Below are 15,833 nucleotides of genomic sequence, written 5' to 3' on the forward strand. Positions count from 1 at the left end.
AGATGCAGGGTTTTCCAGAAACTGGCAATTATGGTGCCAGTAGCTCTTTCAGAAGCTGGACAAGCTTGGAGTCTCTCTCACATTAATACTATCTGACTTCCTTGGCATCTCAAGGATATAACTTGTTTTTTGTGTGTTTGGTTTTTTTTTTTTTTTTGTTTTAAATAAAGACTCATGACAATGCCAGGACTTCTCTGGAAGACATGTGAAACTCGCCGAGAACAAGATTAATTTGGATGGCACAGTGGATGTGGAGAACAAACTGTACATAGGAAGAGGGAAATGTTGGAAACAAAGGCAAAAGAGAAGCAGAGATGGTTGCAATTTTTTAAAAAGACTGTTCCAGTGAGTTGTCCAGTTAGTAATCATAAGCTAGAGATGCTAGGAAGCCAAACAAAAGCAAAGAATGTTCATCCTTTTGGAGCAAAAAAATTTGCGTACTCACACAGCTCCTGAAAAAATAAAGCACATCCCAATGGTTGCAAGACAAAGAAAAGAGATCTTGTTCTGTAAGGCTATAGAAAGCTCAAACCTGGCAGTGCAGATGAAGAAGTTATGACCGCCACGAAGCAGAGTTTTGTAAGAAAACTGATTGCAGCCATCCAGCATGCACACCAATAACCTCATTTGTCCATTTATATTTGCATGATGATATCCAATTTCTTTTAATGCTCTTTAGGAAAAGAAGGGAAACAAGCCTCTTGACAGCAGACAATAATTAACTTAAGTAAATAATAACAGATACTGAGCAGCACTTGCCACAAAGCTGCAACAATGTGAATGGCCCAAGCAGCAGCTGATGAAGGAAGGCAGTACATGCACATTGTGTAAGAGGAATACAAGTGTAACTGTGTTCCAGAAATCTAAAATGCACCAGAAAGCTTACTGGGAAGACAAAGCATTTCCATTTGCAACTGTGGATAATGGAATACCCTCACACTATCTCCTAATGGATGGGAGTGTAAACCTTCAGAAGCAGAACTATGAATTGGAATGCAGCAACACTTGTTAGAAACACAGTAAAATCATTCAGGTGTCCAGATCACACAATCACTGCATACAGTTAGATCCCAAAGGCAATCTGAAAGAGTTAAAAAGCTAAAAACCGAGTGTTAAAAAAAAAAACAAAAACAACCACACGTAGCAGGTACTTCTCACTCAGTATAAACACGTAATACCAACAAACCCAAGCATGGGTAAGTACAACAACAATCATGGTAATAGATGAAACAGCACATGCTACTACTTCATAAAAGGAACTGCAGTAACGTGCACACTTATTTCATTCCTCCCTTCTCCTTATCTCTGGCACAAGCTACAGCATCCTCCCAAAGCTCAGGTGAAAGCACAGGGCAGGATGAGAGCCACTGCATCAGCCATACCTCCCAGGATCCCTGCTGTGCAGCAACCCCAGCCCTGTGCCAACACGCTTCCCTCTGACACCATGCTGGGGCTCACGGCAGGTGAGATAGCAAATGCAATATTTTTCAGAGTTATTCTAAAACTTGAGGAAGCAAGATTATTTCAATTATTGGTTCAATTAAGTCATTACAGTTAATTGAATCACTAGCAGAAATAAACTTCAGTGTAATTGACACTTTAAATTCTGCAATTAGCTTCTATTTTTGTTCCTCCCCCTCCACTTTTTTCTCATTCTAGAGTATTAATTAACCTCTGCTTCATCATAGTACAGAGCTGAAAAACATCAGGTCTCCTCCTTCCTTTGACTTTTCAACTATAGCTTAATGGCAGAGAAGCCATTAAGACCTGCATCTATACCATAACACTAGAATCTTGTGTTTAATTAGTAATATTAATAAGAGTAAAAAAAATCCACCAATATTCTTCTTCACTGTGAAGTTATAAAGATAACCTAAAATAAAGCTCTAAGGTCCAAAGGCTTCTGTCTATATCCAAAGAAAATCTGAACAAACACATGGTTGTGGGCCCATTGCTCTGCGACAGGGGAGAAGCACAACCTTGATCTGAATCACAGAGGGAAGAGGTCAGCACGCTACAGCTGTACAAGCACGTGCTACGAAAATTATCTTCTACTGCCATGGAGAAGACAAATGAAAGAACCTCAAGTTATTGCTTCTATTAATTCAGTCAAGTTTTTAAGGAACTTTTAGACACTGAAGGGGTAACGAATGGCCCAGAAGCCTGGCTGAGGAATGCAGCACTTTTCATTTTTATGGCACGGGCTCCCACACAGCATGAGAACACCTCCTGTTTGATGCATGTTGAAGGGCTCCACCCAAGCACATCTGTCTCAGTGACAGCTACCAGGGTTAATAACTTCCACAGTGACCATAAGCTGGGCGTGATGACAGAACTACTTTTTCCTTATCAGAGAAGCCTCCCTCCAGTTTAAGACGAGGCATGCTTCAGAGCAGTGCATTTACACTGCCGCTATCCACATTGTTATTGTGCCATTAGCAGTTTATTGCAGTATGAAAAGCAGGCAATACACAGATGTGTGCATTACTGCATATTCTACATTAAGAAAACGATCAGACATTGTTTCTCAAAACATGACTATAGAAAAACTTCATTCTACTATAAGTGGCAGCTGGAATACACAAATATAACATGCATTGCAGTAACAGCACAGAAATATGTTCCTATAAATGAAACTACCTAAATACACTGCTTTTTTTTTTTGCATACATATCAACAGTCTAAGATTCAGAACAGATGTTCACACCAACTGTGTAATGAACAAGATGGATTTCTCTGCCTTCTGCCAAGCTAAACAAGCAATTCCATACAAACCTAAATCAGATCAGAGAAAGCTATCTCAATACATACTTCTCAACATCAATCTAGAAGCTAAGGTATGCCTCCTGTAGCAAACCTCCAAAACATTCTAACCTTCCTGCTATCGTTTTAGATTCATCGCAACACAGCTTTGATGCATCACTACGCAGGTGAGGAGAGAGCACTGCTTCTAACAACTTGTTATCTGCAGGAGGTTAAATTCAGCATCTGACTATTATATAATCTTGTTGTAAATCATTTTCAGAAAACCCCTGTCAAGTGTTTCCAGAAAATTTCTCTCTTGTACAAATAAAAGCCATGACAAGCATAGCATGCAATCTCACCCTACCTATACCCTACCAAAGTGGTAAACAACAGAAAGACCCTTACCATGAACCAATGCCATCCTAACTTAGCTCTTCACTTCAGCTTTCATTATTCCTAGCTTCCGCCTCCATTGTTTACAGGGAAGAAAATACTGTTATAATGATTTTTATGATGTATAACATATCACCGATTAAGATCTCTTATTTGCATGTATGTGAATGGTTTAACTCAGTTACAGATTGAGTCAGAGACTTCTGATTTTATCCCCTTAACGTTGTCACAACGGGATGGTCCCAATTCCCAGGAAACTGTATAGGCAAGACCTGAACATGGCAGAAAGACATCTAGAAGTGTGTAGGTTTTTAAATCATATTTTACAACAAACGTTCAAGCAAACAGTTTAAGGAAAAAAAATACCTAGGAGGTTTCCTAACACTGACTGAGAATTGTTTGCAAGTACTGCAAGTGACAGCATTGTTCTCTGCTTGGCAGAGAACTACAGACCCTGTGCTGACAGCCTTCCCTGGAGGTTGAGTTAAGGCAGCATCTTGGCCAAGAGGAAGAAAACACCAGAACAAAGCTGCTTGCTATCTTGCAGTACTGTAACTGAGATGACTTGCAAGAAACTTGCTTTGTCATCTTAAAAAAATCAAAACACTACCAACATACAAGTCCAGTGCAACTTCTGTTTTAAACAGTAATTGTCTTCCTGATTCTGAGCACTTCATCTTTCAGTTCAATGTAACAGTCTTAATAGCAGCCCATCTGCCTCAGATACTTTAATCATTACAATTTTTTAAAAAAAAAAAACAACACACTTGGTGTTAATCACTTGGAATAAAAAGTTCCTTACTAATATTTGCTAATTAGCAATTAACCTGCCCTTCAGTGCATAAACTGCATCATTAAATTTTCAAACTCTCTTACTCTTGATTTCATTAGCTTATAATTTTTTTTTTTAAATAAACTTCACTAGGCTTCTAGCCTCAGCCTCTTCAGAGCACGTTCACTTTACACTGTCTAGAAGGCTCCTGGTGCAGCAAATTTAAATTTTAAATTTGTTGGCTTTGACTCAGGTCTTTGGGTTAGTTACAATAGATTGTTGTTAGCAGCCATGAAGAAAAACTGCACCAAGTACAGCAAGCTACATCCAAATACCATTACTTCAGAAACAAATTTACCAGGAACTTAAAGGAAGATCTTAAGCTTTCTTACTTACTGACTAAAAAAGAATGTACATCATTATAGGGAAAAAGACGAGTTTTACAAAGCTATTTTGCTAAAGATCCCTCTGGGACAGACCCACGAGAAGTAACACATTACAAAAAGTAACAACATTACAAAAAATTGCAATGCATCTCCTAGAGCCATCCAAAAGCAGCTGACCATGAAGGCAGCCTTCTCATATGTAAAGACTAAATTGCAGATGCATCCTCCCCAGGCCATGCCAAAACAAGGAAAGCATACACAGGAACATACAGAACAATAGGCAAGCTGCCTCTTGCACGGTTCTCAGAGCACAGATACTCAGGTAGCTAAGATACAGACAGGGAAGAGAAAGAGAACCACATTTCTTCCTATTTATTGTATTGTTGAATTCCAATGGAAAAGTCCAGTGGGGTAACATGGGAGCAATTGCTATCTAAAGGGGTTGAGATGCATGGCTTTGCAGAAACAAAGCCTCTGGAAATGAAAAACAGCTCTGGATTCCAGTAGCATATTCTGAAATTACAAAGATGCAAATTTGCTCCCATCCACCCAATGCATTCTGCAGGCAACCCTGAAGTTTTTCTGCCTGCTGTCATCTCTATGTAAAGATGCTACATGAAGATGTATCTACAGGATATAATTCCTAGAGGTACAAGTTCAAAGAGCAGCCCCATGAATTAGTCTCACGTAATATTAGATTCCATTTGACTGGCTATTTGGTTAGCACGGTGGAAGATAGATAGTCAATATTTTAAAACTTCATTTCAGGAGTACACTGAGGAAAAAAATAAATCAGTCCGCAGCGGTATTCTGCAATTAACTTCCAAGTTTGTATGTTAGCTTTGTATACACTAGCTTTTTTTTTCCCATTTGTATGTTACTTCAGCACAGAACTCAATCCACAACATTTTCCCCTTCTGATAAGGAGAGGGGCTCACAAAAACCTTATGGTGTTCATACCACAAAGGTATATCATAATCATTTTTTCAAGTACTTAGGATGTCAGCATCATTTTTAAATTCCTTACAGCTTTTAGGAAGTACAGAATCCTATCAATCTCTAGAAAAATAGCAAAAGAAATTAAGCTAACAGCACTGCTACCGTACTTAATGCTGCTTGTAAATGCTGAGACTACGAGCTGCTACAGACCTTTCATTTAAATAAGTTTGTTATTCCAGGAAAATATACACCTGGAAATGATACCATCACCTCTATCTATTTTTAGAGTTATATTTTCTATTCCAAGCGACTTCCTACAAAAATACAAAAAATAATGATTTGCTACAGAAAATGCTAATCTTTACTGGATGGGTACAGAGAAGCAGAAAAAAGTCTAACCATCAGATGAATTGGGGAAAATTAAGGGGAAACATCTTTTTGGTTTTATGAAGGAAAAATTAAGAGAGCATCATGTTTTTATTGTTACAAATAACCCAGACATGAATCAGAAATAATAATAAAAACAACTACTACACAGACCAAATGCAGCTAATAGCTGTACTTTCTTCCTGTAGCAGCATGAAAAGTTTTAAACCACTCTTATTTCCAAATACAAGCAAGTACTGAATGCCACCACAACAACACACAGAGTACTTCGGGATCTTTTTAACTACTGTATTTCCCTCAGCAGCGCAAAGATTTTCTTACATTCAGTTAAATATTTTGAAAGTATCATGAAATTAGCCTTTAGTATTTTGAAAATTCAGAAAACCTGTTACAGAACCATTTTTCTGGTTGCTCTTATAAAACAAGATGTTAAATTCCAGCAACCAGCCTTTTAAAATGATTGCTGCCTAGGACATAAATGAATTCACATTCACAGGGAAAAGATTCTTCTACTGTGTTCAGGTAAATTTGACTTTTCTTGTTATTCTGGATTTCTGAGTTATACAAGTTTTCAGTGGAATTTCCTTGAGAATAGGTAAGATGACATTTTACAGGGGGATTCTTTCAGAAATCAAAACGCTTAAAAGAAAACTGAAAAACTTTTCCAAATGAACTTGGAAATCAACACATTGAGCTATAGCATTCTGTTCAAACTTTCAGTGGGACAGAACGAGCAATAGCAGTTGCTGATATTAAGATGGAAGAGAGTTTATCTGCTAAATATAGCAAAGGAGGAGTGGAATGAACAAGGAAATGAGTGGTCAGGCAACAACTGCCATTAACTACATACAAAATCCAGGAGACTCAAAGTGCTTAGAAAGAGTAAGGTGCCATTAGCTGCTTTCCCTCTTAAGAAAAGTTTCTCCTTTAAGCACCTGTACTGTTTTCAGTTACAGACAATACACTCAGTTAAACAAGACCTTTGAGACATGACCCATAACAGCTACCTATGTCTTCTTACTTGAAATCATAATGCAGAAAGCCTCTAATTCTAAGAATATGAACTGTTACCACCCCATACATCAGTGAGAACAGGATGCTACTTTAAAATTCTTTGTTGTTTTTCCGGCTGGTTTTTGCTTTTGCTTTTCATGATCTGGCTGTCAATTTTTTATTTTTTATTTTTTTCCAATGAAACATGAAAAGTTGCCAACTCTATAACTAAAGTCAGCTGTGCACATTTCATCCATGGAAGTATTAAGGATGCACAGGACCAAGTAATTCATCTTCTACTTTCAAAATTTCATGCCTAAAGGGCTGCACAAGAGTCTCCTGCAAGTGTCATCTCTGCTCAGTGAGGAAGTTGTTACTAAATGATGCAAGGTATTTCCCTCTCTTCCCATGTTACCCAGAACACACCACTGTCCAACAACAAAATCTAGCAACCAAGTTAAATGGACAAATAGTATTCATAATAACGGCAATATTTTTATCTTAAGTGAGATTTATACATTCTACTGATTGTTCAGCTTGCAAATATTTTGGCCTGGATCTTTTCAAAGCCTTATGTAAAGCTTTTTAAAAATGATTACATACTTTTAATTACACTAATACCTTTAGCAGCACTAACCATGAGAAAGATAGGAGCATACAGGTCTTCAGAAAATAGGAGCCTAATTGCAGCAGGGAGGTCTGATTGGAAGTTCAAATTACAAGAGTAAAGTTAATGAGCACACATCGGTTGCCTTATCTGATTACAAACAGAGTAACTTACCCTGATTTGTCTTTTTCGTCAGCCTCTGCATTTATGGTAGAATTTTCCATTTCTTTAATCTTTTCCTCTTCTTTATCTTCTAATTTGGTTTCATCTTCAGTTTTGATTACATTCAAGTCCTTTTCTTGGTCAGGCTGCACTGTAGTATACACTGAATCTGGCAAATTTTTTTTGTTTCCCTAAGACAATAAAACCTTCAGTTAATTTACAAGAAAAAAATAAAAATTCAGAGGATTTCAGAAAAACAAAATGCACAAGTTATTGTGAAGGGAAAAAGAAAGCACTGGATTCTAGGGCTCTTTCTAAAACGACAGCATTTCCACTGGTTTCATTTTTTAAATTCTTAATGTAAGTACAACAGTACTCCCAGGCAGTTTATGCTACAATATTAGCACACAATTCTTAGAACACTTCACAGGATACGTCTGCACTCAGGATGCAGAAACATCAGCACTAATGGTCACTGCGGAGCTTGCAGCAGCAGACAGAACAGGGCTGGTGCCACCTGCATACATCACAGCTAAGTTGCATGCTGACTTGAAAAACTATACTGCTTCCAGAGCAAACTGCTGTGCCTTCACTGCTCAGCTTACCACCTTAGATCTCCTTTTCTTAAACCACCGGATCAGTACTGAATTTCAAAAAGGTAAAAAGATTTGTCTCTCTGGGTCAATGAACTGATTATACCACTGCACATATCATATCTCTGTAGAACTTAGGAGGGCTTAGTTCTTAGTTGTGTTTAGTTCAATACAAAATAGGAGTATCAGCACTGAATTGCTGTGTGAGTAGTTGTGAGCATGTATTACCCAGATCACAATAAAGCTGCGTGCTAATTGATCTTCATTTGACTTGAGAGGGCCCCAAACAGGTGGAAAGTTGCAGCTGCTTCCTACCAAGTCAAAGCCTTTGACATCACGAATCTCTAAGACAGGCACAAGAGATAAACATAGCTCAAAACTAACCTACAGCATGTTGCTTGTCTGGTTTTAAATCCATTACAGAGATTTCAGTCTTAATACAAACTCATGGTTATCAACACACTATCTGTCTCTATGAACAGGCTATAATACGAACATTAAAATATCTTACCAGAAGAGTGGGCTTATCATTTTCTTTACTTTCATTATCATTCTCAGCTAGCTTTTTTTCTTCTTGTTGTACTGTTGCTACTTCCTCCTGCTTGCGCTCCTCCTTATCCGCTTTTATTTCTTTTGCATCCTGCTCTGGATCTTCACGCATCTTTAAATCTTTTTCTTTTTCACAGTCTTTACAAGGCTTGCTTGTCACTTTCTCTGGTAATGCCATTTGAAACTCAATATTTGCTGATGTACAGTACTCTTCAAAGCCATAGAGATACCTAAAAAAAAATAAGCTTCTGATAAGCAAGTTTTTTTTTTTGAAGAAAAATCTTGCTACCTACCAGAAGCTTAACAGGAGCAATATATTTTAAAGCTTACAAAGACTGTATTATAAACAAATGTATAGAATCTATGTATATTGCCACCACTACCACAAGATCTCTACTTATTTTAGTGCTGTTTTAGCATAAACTGCACTGCTTATTACTTACTTTTTGTATGCACATTTAACATTATATCCTGCAGCTGAATTCAATACAGGGATTCCAAGATCTTGATAAACTTGCTTCCATACTGCTCCACTTTCAATCTGTTAAAGCAAATATAACAATGGTTGCTGAATTAACTCACTGACATAGAAGACTAAGCTGTGTCTACCATTTCATACAATAACATTTAATTCTCTCTACAAAATCTCTATTTATCATACACTGTACTTTCACTGTAACACAAACTGTAGTTTAGTGTAACTACTTGTAGCAATTTAGCATTTGTGCACTTTAGTAAGCCACAGCTGGACTTTCTCTCGGGGTGATAATAAAGGAAAAAACAAATACAAAGATCAGTATAGTTAAAAGAATTCTTGAAATATCACATCTAGAATTTTAATTAAATTGGAAAGAAAAACACTCATTCCAAGTATTAACAATACTACATCCTTGCAGCACTGCATTAGATAATCTAAGACTGGTAGCTAATGTATATCTTTAACACACTCTTCAGTGTCAAAGCTTTGTGACAGTGTGATATGCTCATTTCTCACCATCTGTGAAGGTAAAGCAGATCTACTGTGATACTGAGTACAAGATCCTCCCTTGTATAGTAGAAAGGCAGCACAGCACAAACCAGCCTCCTCAGCTGACAGGCTAGATTTATGAGAAGTAGCTCAAAGCAGTAACAGAATCTGCTTGACCAAGAATTCCCTATGCATCAACTACTGCACTAAGACCAATTCCAGTCAGCACGTTCCTCTATATATTGCCCAGAACAGATAGGAGTTTAGTGTCTCACAACCAACTTGAACTTACAGTTACCTGCCTCTGGGATTTTACTGAGCAGTGACACTTTCCACTTCATGGTAACAATTTTATCAGACAGACATTTCTTGAAATCTCACAGAAACACACACGTTGGCTGATTTTATGCAGCAATAACAACACACTGAGTAGACAAGTAATTTAAAATATAACTAGTTTCTAGCAGAACTCAATTTTAATATCTGGAGCTGCTACACAAGATTTTTTCTTTATTCCTACTTAAGGAAAAACACCATCCCCAGACTTTATAGATCTGTAATACTCACATTATCAAATCCTCCAAGCTTATGTACAAGTCTGAATAATTTGAACAGATTCAAATTTCTATATCCTAGTACAGGTCGTTTGTTAATAGGAGTCCCTGTAAAGATAGACAGTTAAAGTGTTTTGAAATATCTTTTTGAGAGCAACATGAAACCCACTCCACATATGCTACTGCACTATTAAATAGTATGGCAAATTTTCTGACCATCTCGTGCATCTACTGTTTATTTTTTGTGAAAACTAAAACTCACGAGTTTTAATAAGCCATTCTGCCTATAGTTCAACAATATAAATAAATTCAGATATTTGCATTATTCCATATATTACTGAGCACGCACAAATGATGCAACTTCTCTTGCTTCTTATATATACACTTCTATTTCACCCACTGAAAAAGATGCCTCTAAAAGAACCAGCCTAGTCCTGCTGAGGGCCAGAGTTAACAGGCAGACTCATCTTCTAAGAGGATGGGAAGCCAGAAGCAAGGAATGCAGTCTCACTGTTTCAAAAAATAAACTGTACAGCATTACTAGTTCACAGACTCGGGTTTTTGAAGTATTGCTAAGCAATACCTCTAAATCTAACAAGTCAAACACGGAAATGCGTACCTCTGTCTTCCATGAACTTGTATAATTGCTGAAGAAAGTTCTCCCTTTCTTCAGGAAAAGGCTCTATTTCCTCCTGTTAAAAAAAAAAAAAAAAATCACAAACATTTCACACTTGTGAGTTACAGGCTATCAATAAGAAAATCACTTAGGTTCAAAAGTTTGTTTTTACTGCAGTCAGGAACAAGAAACTACACAAAGAATAACACTGGCCTCAGTGCTATGCCACATGGAGTTTTACATAGCACACTTTATCAACATACATAAGACAATAACTGTAATGACAGATCTGAAACTGGATTTTTGATGAATCACTGTCATAGATATCATAAACACCATCAAGATATATTCTTAATTTTGTTCCTTTACACAAAGTCTGGTAGATACCAGTATTAATGCTCAAGGGATATCAGATCTCTATTTCCTCTGCAGTTAAGCAATTTCTTAATGCTCGGATGCACTGTGCAACTTTCAGGAATGAAGTAGAAGACAAAATCATGCTCGCACTTCCTCAGAAGTTCTAATCCACAGCACTGACAAACCACAGCCAATGACACCGCATGCTACTGCCATGAGGTACCAGCTGAATGCGTGCGTAGTGAGCAGGATCAATCCCAGAACTGAAATAACAATGGATATTTTGGATATTCAGTTCATTGCACTAATAAAGCCTTGTATTAGATTCACCTAAATTAATAAACAGTAGGGTTTCTTAAAGCACTAGGGTTTAATTTCATTAGAAAATGTCACTTGCCACAAAATTTTATTGAATATAAAATATTAAGCCTATAATCAGAATTCTTAGAAATGGATGACAAAGCTACTTCAAAACAATATGCTGATCAGAAGTTAATTTTCTACATTCCTTTTTCACTACTACCTGGAAAGCTTCTAAAATTAACTAATAAATTCTAAAACCTTTTTGTGTGTGCCCATCTCCATTCCATGTTTATTTTTTCATCCTTCAACAGCCTCCTTTTGCTAAATATTAAAGCTTCACAAAACACACTGTATTTAAAGTCAGACCAAGGCAGCTCAGAAATCAGTAGAAACAGAATACAATTGTTAAACATGACGAAAAAGAAACAAAAATTGTGGCTGAAAATCAGGTTAAGGAAGGCTGTAGTGGGGTCTTTTTGTTGTATACTTCCTTTTCTCCATTAAATGCACTTGGAGAATGTACTAAAGCAAACCAGCAAAAATAATAATAATAATAATTAAGAAGTACTTGCCCTGTGCTGAAATTGTTAACATTTAAGCATATTTAATAACAGAAGTACAATGAAAAGTACTTCATGAAGTACTGCAAATGAAGTACTCCAGTTAGAGCCACTGCAAAGGCAATACAAGACGAAAGCCTCGGTGAGGGACATGAGAGGATAAGAATCCACCCACTACCTAGTACACCAGCAAAACTCAGTGCAGGCTATTTTGACGAGCAAGGAGGACAGGTTACATCCTCACAAGGTAGGGCCAGAATGAGCCAGGAGTATATAGTAATCCTCCACTGGTATGAGGAGCAATGCTGCAGCTCTGCAGTAGTACAGACACATACATATAGATATATGCTTGGTTAAGAAAGTCCACACTGCTAGTAAGCAAGGATGGAACCTGCTACCATCAAACTTGAATATAACCACAAATGTCCCGATTGGAAAGTATTAAGATTTGCTGTTCTTTGGTTTTGGTATAAGGGGTACACAGTACTGAGGCAGAGATGTGGATTTTTTTTTATTTTTGTTTTTTCTTTCTTTTCCTTCTTGTCATGTCACACATGACAGGTACTAGTATAGGACTTTTACCAGTATGCACTGGAACATGGTGAAGAGATCAAAGACACCTATTTGTGTTTTTTTTTTCCTCCATTCCTCACCAACAAGAGACTACTTGCCATAAGGAAGTAGTCTCACAGACTATTTAAGGGATGGAAGATGAGGAAGGAGAAAGCTTTTAACCCAACAAAACTTTCAAGATGCAAAATGTCTGTCAGGGGAACTAAAATAAAGGTGATGAGTAGGCTGAACATAACACTGCTGCTCTTTCCTCCCTGTAAGATGTAATGTTTGAAAAGTACTTATATCTCAAATGTATTAATGCAAAGAGGTGTCAAAATGCCAAGTGGATATTCCTCATTAATATTCCCAGTAAAGCCTTCTAAGAAAGTGTGTTAAGAGGGAAGGTTAAGACCTCGTGTGCCTCTGAAAAGACTTCTTTCTCAGAATCTTTACAAAAATCAATACATGCTACACATACTGTAAACTCTTAATACTCTCTAAAACATTTATGGAATCTCTTAAATAATCACTGAGTACAGAACAGGGTTTTCTAGACTGTGGATTAAGGCAGACATACCATATTCTGTCACCTCTGCTTATTTCCAAGTTAGTTAACCACAGCACTAAACAGGTTGCTCTGTACCCTAGTAATTTGTCTATGTCAAAAAGGTAAAAGAAATTAGCTTATGTGTTTGATATCGAGATCTAGAAAAAAGCAACATGCTCCAAAGCAGCAAATAAAAGTCACATAGTACTGTAATCCAGAAGAAAAGAGAGAATCCTTGTCAATCCTTTCAGCTACCATCAGATTCAGAAGAGGAAAGGAAAGCACTTTCCATTCTTCCACTTACAAAGCAGAAAAAGAAGACAACACATCCTGGAAAGAGCTAGAACTATCTGCAGGTGGTGCTCTGTAAAGAACAAGCTCAGAGGTCCTGCTTAAGAAAAGATGTTTCTTGATAATTGGGAGTTCTGAAACCGTCTCTCCAAAGACAAAAGCTACAAGGTCAAATATTTACAAACAGCATAGCTAAAGATGGCAAATATTTCCACCTAAAATAAGTAGCGATGGAATGACTGCTATAAAATGACTGCATGTTACACTGCAGAGGGAAGAATCTTCTTGCTCATCATGCCCATGGCTGGACACAAACCTGCTCTGGAAAAAAAAAAAAATAAATAAAAAATCAAGAACTGTACTGAGTCCATGGAAATACTCTTTGTTTCTCAACATACCAGAGCCCATATCAGACTACACAACTTAGATCACGGCTGCCTGTGGAAAAGCAGCAAAGATTTTCTCACTTTTGAATCCTCCCTAAAATAAAGAAATGAAAGAAAGAAAGAGCGAGCCTCATCTTTTAATATGTCAGAGCTACAATTGCAAAGGATTATGTAGTCAGTAAAAGACCATAACAACCATTTATCTATCACGCTCTTTAAATTTCCACTATGGATGGAAATCTCAGCTTACTGCATTACTGTCAGCAGCATAACAAATCAGAGAAACAGACCTTGAAAGTACACACCAAGTGAAAGATTCAAAAAGCCTCTCTTCCAGCTTCACAGCCAGCTAAATGAAGCTCTTTCCACTAATTTTCTTCTTTCCTCATCTTTTTTTTTTTTTTTCTGGACCAAAAGTTGGGAGGGAATAACAGAATTAGAAAAACAAGCATGAGGCAGGGCTCCATATTTCCAGTACAAAAGAAAGAACAAAGGTGAAAGAGGAGTGCACAGACTCCATGCTTTGATTGAAAGTTCTTCTGCTTCTTCACATCAGGGTAGCCAGAGAAATAGCTTTGTAGTACAGCAATTCTTCAGTAGAACAGGATAAAAGAAAGGTACAACAACTCACATTTCTTGGTAGTTATTCAAGAGTCTCAAAACCTCTTTTCTTTTCACTACTAGAAAACCAGTAGATTCTGCTTTCTGTAGTTAAAAGTGAGCAGTGAAAGATCAATGGAAGCTACTTGAAATTTCTGCTTCATAAAAGAATCTACAGTTACGAGCCAGACAGTAATTTGAGAGCATGAAACAGAGAGGAGGACAGGGCGACAAACATACAGGGGAGAAAGACACAAAACAGGACCATGTAAGCCTAGTTTGGCTTATTTTTTTTCAAAAGTGACAAGAACACGGGTCAGGAACAACAGCTCAGAGAAGCTGCCTTAGGTGAGGCTGCTGTATAAAACGTAACAAGTTCCACTGGGCCTTGAAACACGTGTTGAGTGACATATTTACTGAGGTGTAGTTCTACAGTCAGTAGAAAGGTTTATCATCACTTGTGTGTGCAGTTATTTATAGTAATGCTAAAATCATACATGGATCTTACTACACTGCCATAAAGGAAAACTACGGCCTTCTGCACAACACAACACACTCACCAGCAACATCACTACAGAAAGACAATGCATTATTTGGAAGGAGAGTGATCAAAGAAGTGGAAACCCAACTGGGCCATGACTGACATTTGCTCTAAGAAATGTGATGATCTGCACTGGTGAAAAAGAACTCCTTTGCCTTTCAATACTGCAACAGAATTGTGCAAAGAAAATGGGTGTTCAAAGCAAAGAGAAAGTTCATAGAAACACAGAACGTCTTGGTTTGGAAGGGACTTCAAAGATCACCTAGCTGCAACCCTTCTGCCACACGCAGTGTTGTCAACCACTAAGATACTAAGAATATATCTTTTACACATGCAAAGTCTTGGCAGAACACCAAGATATGCTTTTATTAACATTAATGATTTCACATACTCAAAAGCAACAGTTTTATCAAAGAATAGGATGCTCATAAAGTTGAACAAGGGTTTTGACACCTCAGAAATTTCTGAGGATAACTTCAGACAGTGATATTTACAGTGCATGCATGTTTCCTATTCAAACGGAGAGAAAGAGGGTTTAAAACCTTCCACAAAGATTTTAAACTGATACATCATTCATGCATCCTTTGAATCAACCAATTGCTTTCTCCAAGGGAGCCTAGAAGAAGTTCCAGGAAAAGGCATATGCCTGCAGAGAAATGCTTTACACTTTTGCTGAGAATGACTGTCAGGTAGGAGATAGATGAAAAGAAATGAAATAAATAAGTATGAAATAAGAAATAAATGTTAGCACTGAACTCTGAAATTAAACCCAGCACTTGAGCAGATGATATGTGCATTTTGAAGGTTTGTTTTAAAGTAATAAAAATACACTGCATATCCTTCACCGGGATGTGCATTTAGCTGTTTTAAAACACGTACCTTTCCAGATGGAAGACGGTTTAACCTTTGATAGGTAGTGGGCAAGATCCATTTAGAAATATGCATAAGTAAGGGCAACCTTTCTCTCTTTTAGTGAAAGCAATATGCATGAGAGCACACACCAGTATCTATCCTTCCTCACTCTGATCAG

The 15,833-nt window shown here is 37.4% G+C and overlaps 1 protein-coding gene across 4 annotated transcripts in view; it reads right to left on the bottom strand.

The window, feature by feature from the left end:
• The window catches only part of ARID4B (AT-rich interaction domain 4B), an 85,915-nt gene that overhangs the window by 19,442 nt on the left and 50,640 nt on the right, over nt 1-15,833 (bottom strand). For all 4 annotated transcript variants that reach the window (XM_048938367.1, XM_048938365.1, XM_048938366.1 and 1 more), the window contains exons 12-16: nt 10,667-10,739; nt 10,061-10,155; nt 8,970-9,067; nt 8,489-8,756; nt 7,397-7,575 (exon numbers count right to left, since the gene is read on the bottom strand). In XM_048938367.1, coding sequence (XP_048794324.1) covers nt 7,397-7,575; nt 8,489-8,756; nt 8,970-9,067; nt 10,061-10,155; nt 10,667-10,739 — 713 coding nt within the window. The remainder of the gene's footprint in view (nt 1-7,396; nt 7,576-8,488; nt 8,757-8,969; nt 9,068-10,060; nt 10,156-10,666; nt 10,740-15,833) is intronic.

Source organism: Lagopus muta, chromosome 2, assembly GCF_023343835.1.
Source record: "Lagopus muta isolate bLagMut1 chromosome 2, bLagMut1 primary, whole genome shotgun sequence".
Taxonomy (NCBI): Eukaryota; Metazoa; Chordata; class Aves; order Galliformes; family Phasianidae; genus Lagopus; species Lagopus muta.